General features: G+C 39.0%; 1 protein-coding gene across 8 annotated transcripts in view; it reads right to left on the reverse strand.

Moving 5' to 3' along the window:
• myo3a (myosin IIIA) overlaps positions 1–20,902 on the reverse strand; it is a 71,137-nt gene that overhangs the window by 36,701 nt on the left and 13,534 nt on the right. For 6 of the 8 annotated variants that reach the window (XM_028568988.1, XM_028568989.1, XM_028568987.1 and 3 more), the window contains 5 exons: positions 17,718–17,901; positions 15,299–15,433; positions 7,660–7,764; positions 7,408–7,507; positions 1,460–1,536 (listed from right to left, as the gene is read on the reverse strand). In XM_028568988.1, the coding sequence (XP_028424789.1) occupies positions 1,460–1,536; positions 7,408–7,507; positions 7,660–7,764; positions 15,299–15,433; positions 17,718–17,901 (601 nt within the window). Of the gene's footprint in view, positions 1–1,459; positions 1,537–7,407; positions 7,508–7,659; positions 7,765–15,298; positions 15,434–17,717; positions 17,902–20,831; position 20,902 lie in introns of those variants that run through there. The other 2 variants (XM_028568990.1, XM_028568993.1) reach the window with 2 other exon arrangements.

Consider the following 20,902-nt stretch of genomic DNA (forward strand, 5'->3'; position numbering starts at 1 on the left):
CAATAGGCATATCATTATGTACACAACCAAATCATTACCAGATCACTAATAAGACATCCTGAAACACAAGTGTACGCGCCCACACATGCGCGCGCGCGCACACACACACACACACACACACACACACACACACACACACACACACACACACACACACACACACACACACACACACACACACACACACACACACACACACACACACACACACACACACACACACACACACACACACACACACACACACGATTCTATCATACCTTTACATTACAAGCATACGGAACACACAAAAACATTTATGTTAAATTCCTTCTTCATAACTATTTGGCAAAAAATATCCCCCCAAAAGCCAAATGTATACTCTTAAAACAGCCTAAATCATCAATCAATAAATTCAATAACAATAAAGCTTACCCCGAAATGTATAACATTGTGTAGATGCAACACAACTTACCCCACAACTCAAAGTTACATAACCAGATCTTCTTGAGAAAGTAGGTAAGACCGTGTCTGTGTAAATGCAATACTGTATATTATCCAGAAAAAAAAACCTCCGAAAAGTCAGTAAAAATCGTTTGGTTCTTGTAATAATAATAGTGTAGGTCCGTGTTTACAAATCACACTCCTGACATCAATAAACTTTTCAACCAAAGACTTTCTAGTCTAGAGAGTCCATCTGAGGTACTTTGACGTACATTTTACACAAATGAGATTAAAATCCTTGAGTACAGAGTGGACACGTCATGTATATTCTAATGCACAATTTGCACAGCATGCAAATATTATATAAGCGATGGATGTAGAAAAGTATAAGTTTACCTATCTTATCCCTACAAAGGTGGTTCATGTAATCGTTGAGGTTAAAGTGGGCAGACGAGTGGTTATGGTATGCCTCTAGTACGTGTTGAGGTTTTCCTGAAGTGTTGTGGCTTCAGTTCAATGAAATATAATCTAAATAAAGGCTGTCTGTTTGATAACCACAAACATGCCTCTGCTCTACAAGTTAGCTCTCAGCATGCTGTAAATTGTTACCGTTTCAAGTTGTTGCTGAACCTTCTTAACATTTAATCATTTCACTGCACAGTCAAGACGTCAGGTGATGCTTTTTGCTCATTCTAAAAACAGCTTTGTCTGAGAGTGTGGCCTTTTTTTCCATTTGTGTGCCACCTTTATGGAGGAGAAAGTTACATTAACCTACCATAAAAAGCGAGGGAATATGAGGGGATCATTTCACGATGTAACCATAGAGGGTATATGAACTGCTAGTGCACTGAGCTACGATTAGACAGGAGCCAAATGATGGAGGCCGTCCATTCCATTTTTTTTTTTAATGCACATTGTATTTGACAGTGTTATCTCTTTGATGATTATTAACTGTGGCCCACTGGGATCTGCTCCAGGCTAATGTAGTGGAAAGAGACGAGGCTGCGGGAGTGTTTATAAGCCAGTTTTACTGTACCTCCGGAGCCATCCAGAAGGGAGTTCCCACAGAGGTGTTCCTCCTCAGACGGGTATTCGTCAGCTGGGCTGAAACACCTGCACGGAAGAGAATACACAGCTTAGACACTGTAGCCTCGCTCTCAGGACGTGCGCTCAGGGGAGACAATTTGCACGATCCTAGAAACTTCCTTGACATGTGTTTTTTGTATCCTTACAGACATCAGACCGGCTGTTAAAAGTGATGATCTGTGAAGAGGGAAATAGTGAACAGTAAACAGCTGGGTGCTGCTAAACTGAAATGGGACTGAATGGATCTCAGAGCTTTCTCACTGACAGAGCTGTCACTATAGTCACAAGGAGAAAAAAAGACAACAACAAAAAAACATACACACGGAGCCATCAAGCTGCAATGTTTTTGTTCCTTCAAATGATGGATTGCTTTGAATAACAAATTATTGTGTGACTGCAGGTGATAGTGCTGGGCATTTCAAGAGCAGCATTTAAATACAATTCAGCTGTAAACAGGCGTTGGCAGCTGGAGACAACATTTCACCGTCTCTCAAAACAAGCTATTATGAATTCAAGCGATCCACGAGCATGTTAGCTTTATCTGTCAATATAAAAATAGGACAAAGCCATGTTGCAAATATCAAGTCAGACATAAATACATTCAGCACAAATGAGACTGCAGAGAGACAGAGAGGACATGTGTGTCTTTCTGTGTGTGTGTTCATCGTGCGGTACAAAGTCTGACAAGGAATATGCTGACCCACAATTGTGACTTCAGTCCAGTCCAGACAAATCAGTGTTACACAACACTGTAATGTATCCCAGGGCTGGCTCAGCTGAAGCAGCAACCAGGACAAAAGCACAGCCTCGAGACAATAGCGGCTAGCTACAAATAAAAAGGTGATCTTCTGAGGCACGACGTGCTGTTGCAGAATAATGTCTTTGTCCTGCACAGCATGTTGTGACTTATTTTACCTGAATCTGAAGCACACAAAATCTAACTCTTTTCATATTGTGTAGAATGTCTTTTAGCAGTCAGACTTGCAGCATCAGAGCTTTGGGAACGCAAAGGGGTAATTTCTGAAAATGTACCAACAGAATACCCACGTCTGTTCAAAACATGACACGAGTGCAGACATGTGCACGGTTTACACAACATAAATGTATTTTCTAACAGCATCAGCAATTGTTTTTTTTTGGTAAAAGCTCATTCTAGGCACCCGGTTTTCGACGACTTCATTACTGTCGGTACAGTACAGTAAATGCAGTGCTGCTCTGTCGCTGTTGGTGGGTTAAAGCCAGAGGTGGAGATGAGCAATGCAGAGGAAAGTGACTCTGTGGCAAAAAAAATCGAAAGGGATTAGAAACGTGCAGGAGGGGACATTTCTTTATGCATAAGGCTGCACGAACACAGGAGCACTCGCATGTTGTCACCAAACCACTAAACAGAAACACTTGAACCCACATTAGTGAGAACAAACCCATAGTCCAATCACACACACACACACACACACACACACACACACACACACACACACACACACACACACACACGTCTGCTACAATATACATAATATATATGAGTGTGTGAGGATACCGAAACACAAAGAGACCCCTATTAAAGCTCTCACAGCCCCTCTCTTTCCACTACATTAGCCCGGACTATGGGCCTGGTGGGCCACACTTAATAATCATCACAGAGATAACGCTGTCAATTAGAATATTCATGAGAGACTCATGAACGAACAGCGCCTCTCATTCTTGCACTGCTTTTTTTTGGATCCATCTCTTTGCTATTTTGTTTCTCTGCTGGTGATGAGTCACTGCGGGGGCTTTATCTCTTCAGCTGCTTAGTGTAGCGTACACCCCTCCACATGAAAAACCATTAATCCCAGCGTGATGCAGTGCCAGCGTGACGCAGTGCCAGCGTGTAGCACGAGTCGGCTTCTTTTTTCCCCCGCAGTTTTCGTCACTCTGCACGTTTTTATACACGCCGGCCTGTTTCTAAACTGCTGCAGCTGTTTTTGTTTTGTTTTTCTGATTGCGTCATCACCAATATCTGATTGTTCAACGGTCAGTGATGTTAAAGGCTCGCAAACCAGCTATAACAAAAGATGTTACAGTCTTTTTAGTGTCGGCTCTGTACACGGCCTGAGAGAGATTCCACTGTGCTGCCAAATTTTTTAATTGGCAAAGACTTAATTGGCAGATGATTACAGAAGAAGTCCACATCCTATCTGCTCAGTTCACTGCCACATTCGTCTCAGGTGGATGACATGGCATTTACTCTGTGTCATGCAAAGCTGAGCAGATTTTTGTATTTGGATGTATATCTTGTACGTGTTGCATGCCTGATATTCCAATTTCCTACCAAAACTCCACATGGTACAAATCATAATTGAAACCATACCAGATTAAATGGAAATCCATCCAATATTTGTTGAGATATTTCAGCCGTTAGTGTGGCTAAAAAAGGTTATCTGTGCAAATCAAGACACCTTTCACATGTCGTGTGAGTGTGAGTTGTCTTTTCTGGTTTCACAGGGTACAAAGGGTACAGCATAGCACTCACTAGGGTTCAAGTTCTTCATATTAAAAGGCACATTGTGATGCTAAAGCTGCTCGCTCACCTTCAAATTCGTACCTCTATTCCTAGACATCCACAGTTTATTTATTCAGTGTTAAGTTCATATTTGATTCCTGTCTTCTTATTTTACTCTCTATCCCGACTTACATTTGTTTTGCATAGCCAACAAAAAGATAAGAGCAGATAGCAGCGTATGTGCTAACACTGAAGTTGAGACTTGGTTGTGGTCGATGGTCCGATTGCTTTACAGCAATTACTCTTAGGTTGTCAGAATGAATGCAGCAATTACTTATTGGTGATAATGTGACAACTCTAAATGTAATTACTTTCCTATCTGTTTTTTAGGAGCTTCTCACTAAACAACATGGTGAACAAATGTGTTTTTTTATGTAATACACTTCTTCTCACGTACATATCCATAGATACTGCATGCTTCCTGTCTAAGAGATTCATTACAGGTTTAGCCAGAGAAACGCTAAATACTTGATAAGATGTTCTAAAGCAAACTAAATCTCTATATCACAGCAACAATGGTTAGATGGTTGTGATGCCTCAATGGTAATAACTTTAAATAGTCTCATATGTGTGACATCTTCTGTGAGACCCTAACGCATTTCATGATGTACTTGAAACTGTAATGACAATGAAAGCTTGTACTTATTCTGCAACACTACTGATTCCGATTTTATTTTATTTGTAATGAAACTACTACCATCAAGCAGTAGGTAGAATAGATGAATACATACTCTAAGGATAATATAATACAATGTTTTCCATTACTGAATACTCTTTGAAAATGCCTGATATTTGAATTTGCTGACAAACTAAAAACCAGGGCTTAACCCACACACATCAAATGCAGCTCAAACATTAGATACATTAGATATGTGTGGGTTAAGCTTTTTTTTCTCCACATCACTGCTGTGTTAGCTTTTCAATTATTCAGATTTGTATGATGTATTTGTGCACAATTATGTGTGTAAATGTATGTAAAAACCTACTTGACCTAAAACAAGCAAGATACTGTATTTGCTCAGAAACTATATTAACTCAGGAAGACAACACAAAAACTCTATTAAATTCCTAACATTTCATACTTTGAAACATTTGATATCTTTTGCATAATCGCTAAATAAATATCTGGGACAATATCTTAATTTTCCTATATTATGTTACCGTAATAGAGACTGATGCTAGACTTTGTTTCATGTTTTCAATGTTTTGAAATTTACCAGCAGATATATAATTGCCACATTACAAGCCAATTGACTTGTAATGCATTACCAGTGTAGTGTCCTTCTCAAGGACACTTTGGACAGCTCAAGTGGCTGTAGATGGAAACACTGGGCTGGTGTGCAGATCCATCCTCTGATCCAGTTCTCCGCCACCAGTTACTGTTCATTAGCAAATGTTTGTATAATTTCCTTCACTTTTGGGTTGTAAAAGGCAAGAACCATTATGCTCATTATTCACATGCTGGCTACAAAAAGATCCAAATACATTATGCTCATTATTCACATGCTGGCTACAAAAAGATCCAAATATAATTTTCACTGACCATGAGATGTTCTGTTTGGAAAAGTCCATAAATGTACGTACTAAGGCTGTAACAATTATGTAACAAAATTAATGGTTCAATTTAGCATTTGACCGTGTTGTCACAGCTGATACTAAGTATAAAGCAGCAAAAAGAATGTATTGGGGGGAAAAAATCTCTAGAATTACCATGGTTCAAGAAATGATGACCTTGTGAACAACAGTTTGATCCACCATTCAGTTGGGAGCATTTTGAATGAAAGCAGTAATTAGTTATACAGTATTAACTGTTGGCTTTGAGTTGCTGTGTTTAACATAGTCTATATCGACGACGTTTCATTTACGGTATACTTCCGGTGCTGCCAGAGGTTCCGCCGGGTGTCCCTCATTTTCGGCCAAAGGTCCTCCTATTTCCGCTTTCTTTGTGTTGGCGTTCTAAACTCTGGTCGATTCGGGAAACATCCTCCGAGCTAGAACCGACAATCAAATTATATTTATCTTTTCTTTGAGTAAAACACACTCGACAGCCATTTTAATTCCAGAGGTGCACGTGTTTCACCAAAACAAGTTCCTTCCCGAGGCTATTTTGTGATTGGTTTAAAGAAATGCCTATAAACCAGAGCATGTTTCTCTCCCATCCCGGAATGCTGCATTGACTAGCCAGACCTTCCTCGCTGTGGAGATAGGTCTGGCAATGCGGGACTATGTTTAACATAACCAATGTTTCAGATGAAGTGGGGGGATGCAGGCAAAAATGTTAAACTGAAATTAGACATTTAATGCATTAAAAGAGCCAGGCTTTAGTTAGCATCAGGAGGGTTAGGAGTGAGGTTTAGTTTTAGGTGTTAAGATATGTTTTCCTGCTGGTACGTATATCTTATTTGCCATAGTCATTTGTATCTTTAGAGTTACTATAAGGACCATGTGGTAAAAAAATGCTATCAAAGACATTTTAATTGTGCAGTTACAAATGTTTGCTGTGTTGACCATTAAAACACCAAAAATATCACAAGAATAGAGAATAGCAGAAACCAGGATGGAGCTCATATCACCAGATGTAGACATCACTAAACATTTTTGAGATGTTTTGGAAAGCACAGTTGGGATTACATCTCTAACTTTTTAATTCCTAAAAGACCTCGAGGCTTCAAAACGGTTGCAATAAACAGGTGTTGAGATTCTCTGACAGCCTAGTGAGGAGGAAGAAGAACGGTGTCCCTGCTCCATATAAGCTACTTCACATCCCCCCCCCCTCCTCCTCCTAATATAAGAGCTGTGTGCACTTTGTGCTTCATGGTTAGAAAAAGGCTTTTAAGAAAAGCCCGCAATTAGCAGACTAAATGCAAACCTACACACATGTTGAGCGGGGATTTTATTTGTAATGAAAACAGGCAGCTGGTTTTTCAGCCACTGAAGAAAACAGGGGTGAGTCATCCCCTGTAAATAGTCAGAATCACTTTGCCTATCATGAGCCTTCAATCCAAGAACTATGGTGCTGCCATGAGTGCCTCATTTGGTTAAGAAAACCCAAAAGCACATCAGTGCAAAACACAGAGTGAATAGCAACAATGTCCGCTGCTGTCTGCCGGAGAATGTAAAAGTAATAGGTAGTGATGGAAAAGTATAATCGTCTGCCACCTTGTCGGGTTGTGTAAACATGTTCCAACCTCTCAAGGAAACTAATTAGTGGCACAATTTATTTGGCAAGCGGCTGAAGGTAATGGATTTGACCCTCTTCTGTTAAATAGAGCCATAACATGATCTCCACTGATTAGAGGAGGATAGTAAAAAAAAAAAAAAGACAGTGTTAAAGCAAATAGGAACATATTGCGTACCAAAATCCACGAGTTTGACCCCTGCATGTGTCGTCAGCAGGATGTTATTGCCTTTGACGTCGCGGTGGATGGTTTTGTTGACGTGCAGGTGCTGGAGGCCCTGTGAAAAAAAAAAAAGACAAGCACCTGCTTTCAAAATGATCCCGTTTAAGCTCCTTTTATTGAAGCAATGTATTCAGTGGGAAGTTGTTCTACTGAGCTCTACAGCACATCATTGTTTCCGCTCGTGCACATTCAAAAGGCCAGACGTACCATGAGGGCCTCGTGCAAGATGTAGGCAATAATGGCTTCATCCATTCGGTCTCCTCTCTTCAGCATGCCTTTAGCCAGATCTGTCACAGAGCCGCCATTACAGAGCTACAACAGAAAGACCCACAAAGAAAAGAGAATAATGAGCAAAAACTCAACGTTAGTCAGCACTTATAGGTGATCCTTCACAGTATGCTGAAATCTGGGGCATCTGAAAAAAGATTCAGATTTTCACACGGAGAAACAGCAGAGGATGAAATTGTTTTGATCAGAAGATTGCACAGTGAGAAAAGAGTAATTCTGTCAGTCTTTAGCAGCTTATCTTTCTGAGGCAGCTTAGCAAGAGGGGGGAAATCGTGCCCACCAGGAGAATGTACATTTTGTGTGCAGGCTTTAATCTATGCTGTGATGACTAAGCAGGGTAAATATTAAGCATGCATTCAATCATCTTCAAATGAAGAACATCCTCTTATGTTTTCAGACAATGGCAACATTTATATCAGAATTTTTTTTACACACCATTTATAGAACAGCCTTTCAACCTGGAAACAGAACGTACCAAGATTCACATCAGCATGGACACTTTCTCCTTCTCAAGTTTGATTTCATGTGTTTATGTGTTTTCTTTAAGGTACATTGACTCAACCCTCAATAGCTCTTTGAAAATTACAGAAAATTACCCAGTGGGTTGCCTTGGCAACAATAATAACCCTTAATTGGGGTCTTTCTTTGGGAGATGCCAGAGGTGTACAGAAAATAAAAAGCTTGAAGATGTCCGTCACAGTGCTGGGGGCTGCGAGTGAACAGAAATGGTAGATTCTGCACACAAACACGGTTTGTAAACACAGACCTCTGTGTTTAAAAAGATGTCATCTGCAGATGCATCAAACATAAAAATGCCTCTTTTTCCATTTATTATGACTTGTGAATATTTTTGCATTTCAACTCACATCTTTAGCCCTAACTGAAAAAAAATAACATTTTCATGTTAGACAGGAAATTTCCATCCTTGAATCTTTTTATGTATTAAACACTTGTTCTTGTATAATTACACTAATTCCCCGCACTTGTAAACTGAAAGCTTAATCAGGCAATAGACGTGCAGTGGTGTGTGGTTATTTAGGATAAGAATCAGTCCCCTGCAGCGATCGTGCTAAAGAGATTATGCAGCATGTATCAGGAAAAAGGGTACTAATAAATAACTTTTACACCACAGCATTAACACAACTATACAATTTTTCAATTCACATTCAAAATGACAGGGTATTGTACATCACAGCACAGCATGGGGCTTACGATGCAATATTTACATCCCTAAAATGGTCGGGGAAAAACATTGCATAATGGCAATAGATAGAAAAATTATGTATTATTACTATATGAATATCTTCCCCTGAAATCCTAAGAAAAGAAGTGCTGACTCGTACAATAGTAGCATTACATGTGCAGCTGTGTGCCCAAATCTCCAAATAGGGACCCATTTTGTCATTTCATTACGCTTCCACCCACAGGGCTTGATTGCCTTTGCATATTTTTGCCAAAGTATTTCTAAGCTACTTACTGCAGCTAATTGAGCTAACCACAGGAAGCTATAAATTGCTTCTTCCACTTACAACTTACAGTGAACCCCTTTTAAAGAATAAAACACTCATTTAGTGGATTTTTGGGATGCAAATACATATTATTGGCATTACTGATTATTCTATTGGTTAACTGTTCAGTCTATAAACCGTCAGAAAATACTGAAAAATCTTGGTAACAATTTCTCAGAGCCCATTGTGATGTCCTCAAATTGCTTATTTTGTCCAAACAACAGTCTGAAACATGAAAAAAAAAATAAAGATTTCATTTAAAATGTATAGAAAACAGATAAATGTAGCAAACCCACACATTTGACAGGCTGGAATTAGCAAATGTTTGGCATTTTTGCTAAATAAATGACGCCGAACGATTATATCTAATTGAATTAAATACATTCTGTTAATCATTTCAGCTATAACCGAAAAAATGCATCATGACTTTGTTGTTCCTTTTCTTTCTTCTTTGAACAAGACATTGTAAAACTTGAAATAAAAAAACTAATATATTCAACATAGATGGATTATTGTCATTTTGCATCTATTTGTTGTCGTTTGAGTCTCTTTGTGGTAATTTGGTTTCTCTTTGTAGTAGTTCTGTGTCTCTTTGCGGGTTTTTTTGTCAATTTGCAGTTGTTTTGCATCTCTTTGCGATGGTTTTATGTCTCTTTGTGGTAGTTTTGTATCTATTTGCCATCATTTTAAGTCATTTTGAAGTTGTTTGATTGACTTTATAACAAGAAATGTTCACATTAAACAGAAACTCTGGCCTAGGGGCCCCATTAGCAGCTCAGGTAGACCCATACATTAATCCTTCCATGCACTGGATACTGAAAGTGATGCAAGTCTCTAACCTTGACTAAGCAGGGGCATAGGTTTTAACTGCAATGTCTCGTGTCTGTTTTCTATCTGCCTATCAATCTACCTCTCCATCAGGAGCCCAGAGATCTGTAGCAGGATGGATGGCATGCATCTCAGCTGCCACATGGGGAGCTTAATCACTCTTTCACGCTGCTATCAGACGTGCAGACAAACTGCAGTTAAGCAGAGAATACCTCCGAGACTTTCGCAGACAGCACAGTGCTCTGACAATGAGCCGCGCCTGACGTCAGTCCACATCACTGCTGCCATATCACCTGTCATCATTAAATTACACAAGGCAGACAGACATATCCATATTAATGAGAGGTCCGGTGCCCTAGATTTAGCAGCGCTAAACGTTAGCGCTCTCACCTTAGCGACAGTGCCCACTTCTAGAAAGTGATGCTCGACATCAACATTAATTATTCGACATGTGGTGAAGACTTAAACCTCTGCAGAGTGGAAACGACATAAGAAACTTCAGACCTGGTTTGATTTAAATCTATCTTCACAATCATAACATAGACGAAACAAAAGACTAGTTCCCATTAAATTGCGTCACTCCATTAAACTATGACGGTGATTGTAAAAATCTGTGTGGAGATACAAAACAGCTGAATCCATTAAGTCCAGTTAAAAAAAAAAAAAAAAAAGTCAAATAGGTCACCTTAAAACATCCGATTGATTTTAAGTTAAAATTCCCACTCCATGTTAAAAAAAATGCAGCCTTTAATGTTAAATATGGACCTTCATTATAAAGCCACCACTGATTTTCTTTAAGATTTGGTTTTAACTGCCAGCTGCCAACAAGACATCACCATAAAGGAAAGTAATGTTTCAAAAGGAAAGTCAACGCCTATTCCACTGGTTGCCATTCCCATACTTAATATAATATATAATACTAATATATTATCCCAAATATAGTCTGCACAGTTGTTGTTAAAAACCTCCATACTGCAACAATTAGACCAATAACTATATTATTGCTACAACATCATAAATAGGGCTTCAATCCTAATTTGCATTTTCCACCACAACTTTCCTCACAGTCTGAAGACAAACTATTCATATAAAAGGTCTGTTAAGACCCATGTTTGGCATCTTCATCTTCAACATCACGTGAGTTTCACAGAACTACAATTTTTCAAAGATAAAACTGAATACACTGAATACTGAGTGGCATATTCTCCATTACAAATGAGGTCAGGTGCTTGTTTAGTCATGTAAATGAAAGTAGTCGATCAAAGATGTGTAAAAGAAGTGGATGAAAGAAATGTAAAGATGAAACAAACCAGGAGAAACCAGAGTGGGTGTTAAAACACACAGGTGCTGACTTTTTAGTCAACTATCTTTGATGAAAGTTTTCCTGCAAATATAAACCTATATTTCTTATTTACTGCCAGTTAATTGGATGTATGGAGTTGCATCACGTCTGCGGCGCTGAATACTCATGTGTGTTTCTGTGTGTTACACGCTGCATCGTCTCCAGGGAAAACACTCCTATTGTTACTGTGGGCTTATCATTTACATGAGCAAAATACTGTAGCAGAGGTGTCTACTTTCTGGCACACTTTATTGAAGTCTAAACATAACATTTTAAACCTAATTGTCAATTAATGACTGTAGAGGTTGGGGTGTGAGAGAAGGACTATAGTCATTGGTGTAAATGCATGCCACAGGGGTTTATTTTTGACTTTCGGAAGGTGTCGAAGGCAATGTGGTACAATGAGGGAGGATGGAATAAAAAAATCAGTGTCTATGGTGTAGATGGACTCCGGATGTGCTGTCATATGGCTTGTTATTCAGGAATGATTCTCTTCAGCCACTCTACCACAAATGCTGATGTTTAATGTAGTACAGAGAGACAGTTTGACAAGTTCTTCCATCTCTGCAGAGAAATTCGTAATTCGCCAATGCAATTTGGTCCTGAAAAAAGCCCTTCATGCCCAATTACTTCTTCCATTTCCTACTGATAAGCCCATAACTATTTTTTTTTTTTGCAGAGATACATAGATGTTTGAGGAGATGTACATCATTTCCAAACCCCTTCACAGCATCCTGATGCAGACTGTGCTATGGCACTCCGAGACTCTATAGCCATTTTTGCATATGAACTTCAATCAATGTTCGAGGAATCAGGTCCCAAGACAGTCCGGAGTTTTCCTCTGTGTAGCACACGGTGTTCTGAGAAGTCATTAAAGTTATAACGAAAGCAATGTTTCACAGAAGAGATCAACAGCTTTTGGCCAAATTTAAACCACAGCTTTCTCTCTAGTTATTGTCTGCAACAACTAGCATTAATACCAATGGTAGTAACAACGAAGCAGTAGTAACAAAGAAGCAGTAGTAAAAACTAGCGTTCACATTCTGTAAACAACCATTTTAAGCTAGACCTTAAAACGAAATATAGGCACACAATAATGCAGTTCAATTTAGCATTATATTTTATTTTTGCAAAATGGAAGATCAGATACAAGAAGCTTTTAAAGGTTGCACTAATCACTGGCCTTTATTTAGCAGGATCTTTGGGGGAAACATGGGAGCTCACAAATGGAATACACATCCAAATCAGGTTTTTATTTCCAATTAGAAAATAAATGTCGCTCCATCCTCGCTATCTTTGAAGTACGTTTGAGGTCTCTGGGAGCAGAATTAAACCGCCATACATGAAAGCTTGCTCATCTCTGCCCACATCCGCTAACATAAAGGAGCACACTACAGAGGCAAAGCCAAAAGCTCACAGACCCCAATGAGAGGGCTAACAAAGTAAAGGATGCAATTTGTATGTATTCTGTTTATAATGAGCGATCTGCTGTCAGTGCTGGGCAGAAAAAGGCTCTTCTCAGCAGAGCTAAAGGATGGAAAATTACAGTTTAGAAACGGACAGTAACCATGGTGAATGACCGCCTCACTGCCAGCTTTCCTGTCTCTTCACAAAAAAAAGCCATGTGCATCTACTTCAGAACACACACACACACACACACACACACACACACACACACACACACACACACACACACACACACACACACACACACACACACACACACACACACACACACACACACACACACACACACACACACACACACACACACACACACACACACACACACACACACACGCATACACAAACAGCCCCACACGGCCACTTGCTAAACTGTCAGGCAGTGATTTCAGCCTCAGGATTAGCCACCAGATTTAGACTGCTGGCTGCAGATTTTTGCAAGGGAAATTTTGAAAATGGGAATGCAAACCAAGGAGGAAACAGGGAGTAAACAAAGTAGCAAAGCTGAGTGAACTCCCCTAACACCAGATTTGTATTTCTACTCAAAATAATTGAATCCTCCAGACAGATCAAAACACCATGATGCAAAACCAACAATCACTACAGTGTAAAAATAAGAACTACGTTATCAGATAAAGGTCTTTGTGTTCCTATATGCAGTTTGTGGTCTGATTATTCCACATCTTAGATTGTACTTGATATCCGCGCAAAGTAATTGCAGGGTCCTCTGCAAAGGTCAGGAGGAAAGAGAGCGATGAAAAGGGAATGAAACACAAGTTGGAGAGGTGAAAACTATCTACTGGGTTAGCATAACACTGCTGTTGTTGATGCAAAACCACTGTGCTTGGATTACAGAAATATTGAAAATCTATTCAAGCACTGCTGTACCTGATAAAGGAAGACAGAACCACAGTGGTGGAATGTAATTAAGCACATTAACTCAAGTACTGTACACATTTTAGGTACACACTTTTTTTTTCATGCCACTTTCTACTTCTACTTCGCTACATTTCAGAAAGAAATATTGTACTTTTTACTCCACTACATTCAACTGGAGCTTTAGTTACCAGTTACTTTACAAATTAAGATTTCTGGAGACAAAACACATGTAGTTTATAAAATACAATGTTTTATTATAAATTAAACTACCCAACAATATAACGGCCTACAAGTACAGCTGAAATGATTAGACATAAATACAGCATCTGTTCTAAATGTCATGTTGAGAGTTTTTGAGACATTTCATTCAAAACCAAAGATTCTAACCTTATGGCAACTAAAGGAATCTGGGGACCGTGATTGTCTGGACAACACATCATAGCAATAGCTATCTGACTGTTGGATGTTGCGATAATTTAATCCTGGGCCTGAGTGGGGGACCTAGAGCCACGACAACAGTGTGACTAAAAATGTAATGTTACATTCTTCAGAAACACTACTTCAAAGACCTTCAGCACCATAGCTGTGACATTTTACCAGCATTCTTTCTTATCAACCCTCCCCAAGTTTAGCAGATGTATCCAGGTTTGTACTGCTATCTATCATAGCAGGAACATAAATTACATGGTCGGAAAGTCAAATGGCAAAGAAAACCCAGAACCGCCACCGTGTTGGACCCCACAAACACTTTTCCTCCTCTGAGATTGACCTCCATTACATGTTTGTCTGGAGGTTGACATTTGAAAATGGATGGGGAGCTGGAGGCTTTTTTTAGATGTAAGAAAGCAGCAGCAAGGTCCCCTTGAACTTTCACAAATTCATACCTGCATCTAGCCTTTCCTGTACTGTATGTCAGCACGTGCAAAAAAAAGCAGTCTCATAAAGTCAAATGCAGTGATGTTTTTGTTCAAAATCAGGCCATTTTGCATTCAGTCACCACTTTAGCGTAGTTACATACAATATAAGTGCACCAACAACCTCAAAAAATGTATCCTTTCCACCAATTTAGCATAGTCTGCCCAGAATCCAAACAACAGAAATCAGCTACAGGATAGATACATTTGTGCCTGTGCTACAACCTGCTACAGTAGGCGTTTAAACTAATACACTGCGACAGCCCCTGTAAACAGAAATCCCTGCTCTGCTGCTCTCAGCAGGGAGCCCACGTCATGCGAGCTAACGTCCATTCCCAACACATCCATGTTGTTGGCCTGCGATCGAATCCCCCAGGTGGCCTATAAGTAAACTCTGAGACTACCCAGGGTGGCTTAAACTGTAACATAATCCCTTGGCAAATTTGGTCACCGCTGCATATACCAGGCGAGACATGCTGTGTGACAACCAGACCTTTAATCTGCACCTATATGCTCTTTGTCTGCTCGGTGCAGCCACAGGTCTATTTAAGGTCTCAAACAAATATAGAGGATATGGCAAACATATGGTGGCTTTTCTATTCAAATATAATAAGTGTTCCTACCTCCAGTACGAGCCACAACTGGTCACCGCATTTCACATCCTTCTTGTAGTACATCCCGTAGAATTTGACAACATTGGTGTGGTCAGAAAGAGCTTTGAGGATGTTGTACTCTGCTTCGATCTCCTCATCAATATCCTTAAAAAGAAGCAACAAGATCAGTTAAAAAACACATTTTTCACCTACGAACTCATGTTTTGTTACCATTGTGTTGCGCTTTATGCCAAAAGATATCAAAAGAACAAGAGAGGCAAAAGCTCTAATAGTGGTGGTAGCAGCTTTCTAGATTAAAGAAATAGTTTTAGTTTACTTTTTGGTGAGAGTTAAGACTCTTTTACTGTAAGTTGCAGCCATACTGTGCGATTAAGGCTAACAAGGGAATTTTACACAGAAATCATGCTGCTGCATATTTCATTTAAACATATAAATCTCAAAGTGATTCCCAACCCTCTTAAAACAAAGCAATGCCTACCAGTCACCTCTCCTCACAAGTTTGAAATGTCTGAGTTATAATAAGTTCAACCAAAGTGATTTTTCCCTTCTCAAATATTTGCTGTAAAATATGGTTTGATTGACTTGTATTCTCCTGAAATGCTTCATAAATACCACAACCTGAAACTACACACACTGTAGCATATGAGGAGACTTTGCTATATAGTTGAACTATATGAAAAAGGTTTATTCATCAAATAATAAACCCAGTGATTGAAACGATGGCAATGACGGCCCTCACAGGCTAGTGGTCTGTAGATAATAATTTCTCAATAATGAGAAAGAGTAACAAATTCACAAAAGACTAATGAGACTTTTACTAGCATGAAGGCCAGATTTAATAGGAAATGGCTGCTCATTAGAGCTGCTAAATAAGAAATACAATTCACTGTACCTTCAAAATAAACAGAGCAGTTAGAATAGAAAGTATTATAATCCTCCATTATTGTTCTTTTATCTGAAAAACAGTGACCTTTCTTTATAGTACTACCTTTTGCCCAGTAATGTCCTGTAATTGGTCAATCTTGTCACTGTAGAACAAACATCTTTGCATTACAGGATGGATCAGACCCACGCTGCCAGAAGTAACATCATGTATCTCTGCTGTCTGTCAAAATGTCCTTGCTTTAGGCCAGATAAGCTTCACACACTTCTGCATAGGTGCCAAAGGGGTTTTGGCTCAATGCTAAAAACCCTGCACAGGCAAAAGAGGCCAAAAATGATCAGAGTACATGATACATCCAATAAGGATGACCAATTAATCAGAGGCAATTTGCTAAGATAATGGTTGTAAAAGGGTTGCATCCTTAGTTCTAGCCCTTTCATTGTTAACTGCTGGTAAGTTTTTCAAGGAATTTTGATTTGATGCTAATTAAAGTAAACATGGGCTAAGGGTACGATATAAAAGCCAACAATGTAATGCAACATGTAACACAAACTCTTATGAGACCATCATGGTTGTTGTGGGGGGTTGTAGCCAAGTAATGAAAAATAAAAAGTATACAACTCACAAACACTAAGCTAAACCTGAAAACACATACATCATATGTTCTGGAAATGCCAGACACATTTTGCTAAAAAGTGCTGTTTATAAAATGATAGTGCATTTACTTTTTATATAATGTATGAAATATAAAGAGACAAAATAAAATGAAGTTGAAGGTATGTAATTTAAGTGAGAGGAAATATACCGACTCAATATCAGAAAGCAAACCATAAAGTTAACAAACAGCGAGAAGAAATAGAAGGCCCAGATCCAATCTGTGTAGATGTCTGAATCTCTAATATACAGATGCTATAAATGTGAAAGATAGTTACTTGTCAACCCTGTGCTTCCACCAAAGACATGGCCACACCACAAGCTTATAGCTGCTTTAACAAGCACTAACAACTACAACACGTGCAATGGCATGGAGTGAGGACAATAAAACGATATAGAATTGGTATAATAAGTCATTTAACCCTTGTGTTGTTTTCCTGTCGACCTGCAACTTTTAGTTTTTCTGGGTCAAAGTTTAAAATAAAATAAAAAATGTCCACATTTAGGTCGTCTTTTTCGACACTCTTTCCAATTTTTTTGTTGATTTTTTTCTGCGCTTTTGATGTTTTTGTTGGTTTTTTTTACCCACTTTTGATGGGTTTTTTGACATTTTTTCAACGTTCTTTTATCATTTTTTTTTCAAATGCTATAAAATTGATTAAACACGCAAATTCAATGAAAGTAGTGAACCGAGCATTTATTTTACTTGTGAAGAGTAATGGTTGTAGGGAACCATCCATGTTATTTATTTATTTTTGGACAATTTGTTTGAAAGAAACCCAAATTTATGATACAGAAACTTTTTTTTTTAAAAATGGGTCAAATTTGACCCGAGGACAACGGGAGGGTTAAACAAACCTATTCATGTTCCAGATCAGAGAGTCAACTTACATGGATTGGATCAAGGATCTTTACAGCCGCTTTACTTCCATCAAGTTTGTTGAGCACCTTGTAGACTTTTCCATAGGTCCCTTTCCCAATTGTCTCAACGATGTCCCAGACGTCAGTGGGATCTGGAAAGTTGTCGAAGACAATCGATTTCCCTGGTTGTGGAAACATCTTTAGGAGAGATCTCCTATGAAAGAAAAACCCATGGGTCACTGTTAGAAAAGAGAAAGGTGGCAGCTGGTGGAGAACCTGCAGTATGCACAGGCTGACGTGCTTATTAATCCATACGAGCGCAGATAAAAGAGATACAAAGCCCAGTTTTCACAAGAACACAGAAAAAGATGACCTGGTTCCAATTCTTTAGCTTCTAACCAGATGAGTGGCTTGTCCAGTTTTTTAAAGTGCTGTCATGCTGGTTTGTTTGGGAATTAAAGTGGAACGCATACGTGTTTAACTAGAGGATAATCCACTGGCTGCTGTATAGTTGGGGGTTAATTTGGGGGGTTTCCATAGAGCTGCATGATGCTTTAAGGTAAAGAAAACATACATAAATCATAGTAAATAGCCGTATTTATGAGCAGGTGGAGCTGTAAAACTATTTTACCACCATCAAACACACATACATAGAGGCAGTAAACATGTGTTCACCTTCCTTTACACTTTGCAGCCTTGTAGCTGTATTAGTATCAGGTAAATTCCTAAGGCTGGTTTGAGCTCAAAGGGAGCAATGTGTAATGTTGCACTGCATTCTTTTGTCTTTATCCGAAAGGACTCCTGTGTGTCTCAGGAGACATGTAGTTATTTCTAGGACTGATATTGCATTTAACATACAGTATACTGTAACTAGGTGCTGAATGACTGATGTCCTGTCCCCATTAAGGTGTTTTATTATTGGGATATTTAAAAGGTAGAATAAACACTGATGCATCATGGCATTCAGTAAACAGCAGCTTCCAAACATTCCAATCATGAAAAGTTGTCATTTTTTAAACTTTCAAAGCTGTGTTGTAAAAGGTGCCGTTTGGGGATTGTAAGTTGTATTTACATAAAATTGTTCAAACACAATATCTGATAACTGACAACGGCAGAATTGAGAATTTTGCAATTCATGCACCTTGTGTCTGTTTTGTTCTTGCCTAACTTAGTGTCCCCATGTTTTGTTTTTATCTTTGTGGATTTGGACCATTGTTGTAGCACTTATCACACTATGTTAAAAATCACAACCTAATAATATAAACACAAATGCAATAAGAGAAAAAAACAGGACTGTATCTTTGCATAGAAATGTGCAAAGGAAAGTTAGCCAGAACCAACAAACTTAACATGTAAAGGAAAGCACTGCTAAACCCTACACAAACACCTCTAAATACAGTTCATAAACCCTTTGAGATAAGGGTGCCTGTTGCTGCTCTCAGTTTTGCATTGAAAACCGAATCCACACAAAACTAAAACCATAATAAAAGCAGAGAAAAATGTAAACAAACTTACATAGTTTTCTAAATAAGACTTGAAACATTTTGGAAAAATAGTTAATCCATTTCTGTGCAAAAGGTTAGCACGGGAGCAGTGGTGGGCCAGCCTGGCCTGGCTGTGAGCGTAAACCACAGAGGAGGAGCTAACGCGAGCTAATCTCACTAGCAATTCCCCTTGCTCCAGTGCTGCCATTGGAAACCATCTCTTAGTGGTAGAAGATACGATGGGATTAGCAGGAATTAGCCTGTTGCAGCGTGAGCCTTTCCCCATATAGATGCCCATTCATACACAAAGGAAAGCTGGTTAGAGGGCCTGAGCATAGGTTGCTGCAGAGAACCACCTCTCCTTTTATTACCCATGGCCACTTTATTTACGTTCAAGGAAGATTGCCTCTAAGGGTGCTTTCACATCCCAGCAGTTATTATATTATATTATATTATATTATATATTTAAAACTAGTTATGATTATTATTATGATATAAATCAGTTTGATTAACTGTGAAAAACTCACTCTAGAGCAACAGAAAACTGGCACACATACAGTATATTATTATTGCAGAGATATTATCAGTCATTACCTATGCAGCAATTAGACTCCTGTACATGTGCATCCATGTGTAGGTAATTGTACTCATGTTAGCCTAATGTACAGTGCCTAAGTAACCTGCAGACATCGTCAATAATACATCACTGCCTCTATATGTGACAACATGCTGTGACACATGAGACAGGAGGGCGAAACCTAAGCACTCACACTGGACACCTCCAACAGGAGCACAGGCTGCAAGGAAATGACCTCTTAGAGGAGACAGTGCGTGTATGTTTGTGTGGGGTTATCTAACCTGGAACACTGGCTGGTTGTCACTATTAGTTAGTTGTTAAAGAATCTGGCATTAACCACAGTCTGTGTACAGGTGCACAAACAATGAACTGCGTATGGCTGAGCTTGTATTTACTGTCTAAACAGATGCACTACTGTGGTTTTGAAAGAATGAATACAGTTTCTATGAATCAAAAAATCACATTGCTTCCATTGAAAATCAAAGATAAGATCTGATCTGAGTGATGTGTAAGTGGAGGTTTGGCCACTTGAAGCGCTTCGAGGAAACAGAAGATCCATTGGCAAAAGTGGACACCGGCGTGGACTAATCTGTGACGCTGATGAGTGGGTTACAGTTTCGGCTTAACCTTGGTGGCACAAGAAGACTGTTGGTCTACAAACCAAGATAATCTGGCTAGCTGGACACCTCAAAGTGAAAAAAACTTTTACTTAAACCGTGCATGAGTTTTGTAAAAGACACACTGACATGCAAGTAGTAATGGAAGTGTACAAATGAAGATCCTAATGCTACATCCGTGAGACTGGGTTGTTGGTTCTTGCTGTTTGCTAACATATAGTAATTACAGTATTTCTACTAGCATTCATCATTAGAGGGCATTCTGTTCTGGATTCAGGTCTAGGAAACGTAGAAACACTCTGACATGCAGTAGTAGATGTAAACTACTTCAAGGAGTCTACTTCTGCTGAGCAACTAATAGTAACAACTTACACTAAACATACAAGCCTTGCTGCTCTGTACAGATTTCCATTTTGGCAAATAATTGCAATGATCAATAACTATTTCAATATTCATAGTTACTGACCTTTGTTCGCTTTGTTCCCTCTCACCATCATCCATCAGAGACACATGGATGGTAAGGGTAAAGCATTTTAG

Source organism: Perca flavescens, chromosome 22 (assembly GCF_004354835.1).
Source record: "Perca flavescens isolate YP-PL-M2 chromosome 22, PFLA_1.0, whole genome shotgun sequence".
NCBI lineage: Eukaryota > Metazoa > Chordata > Actinopteri > Perciformes > Percidae > Perca > Perca flavescens.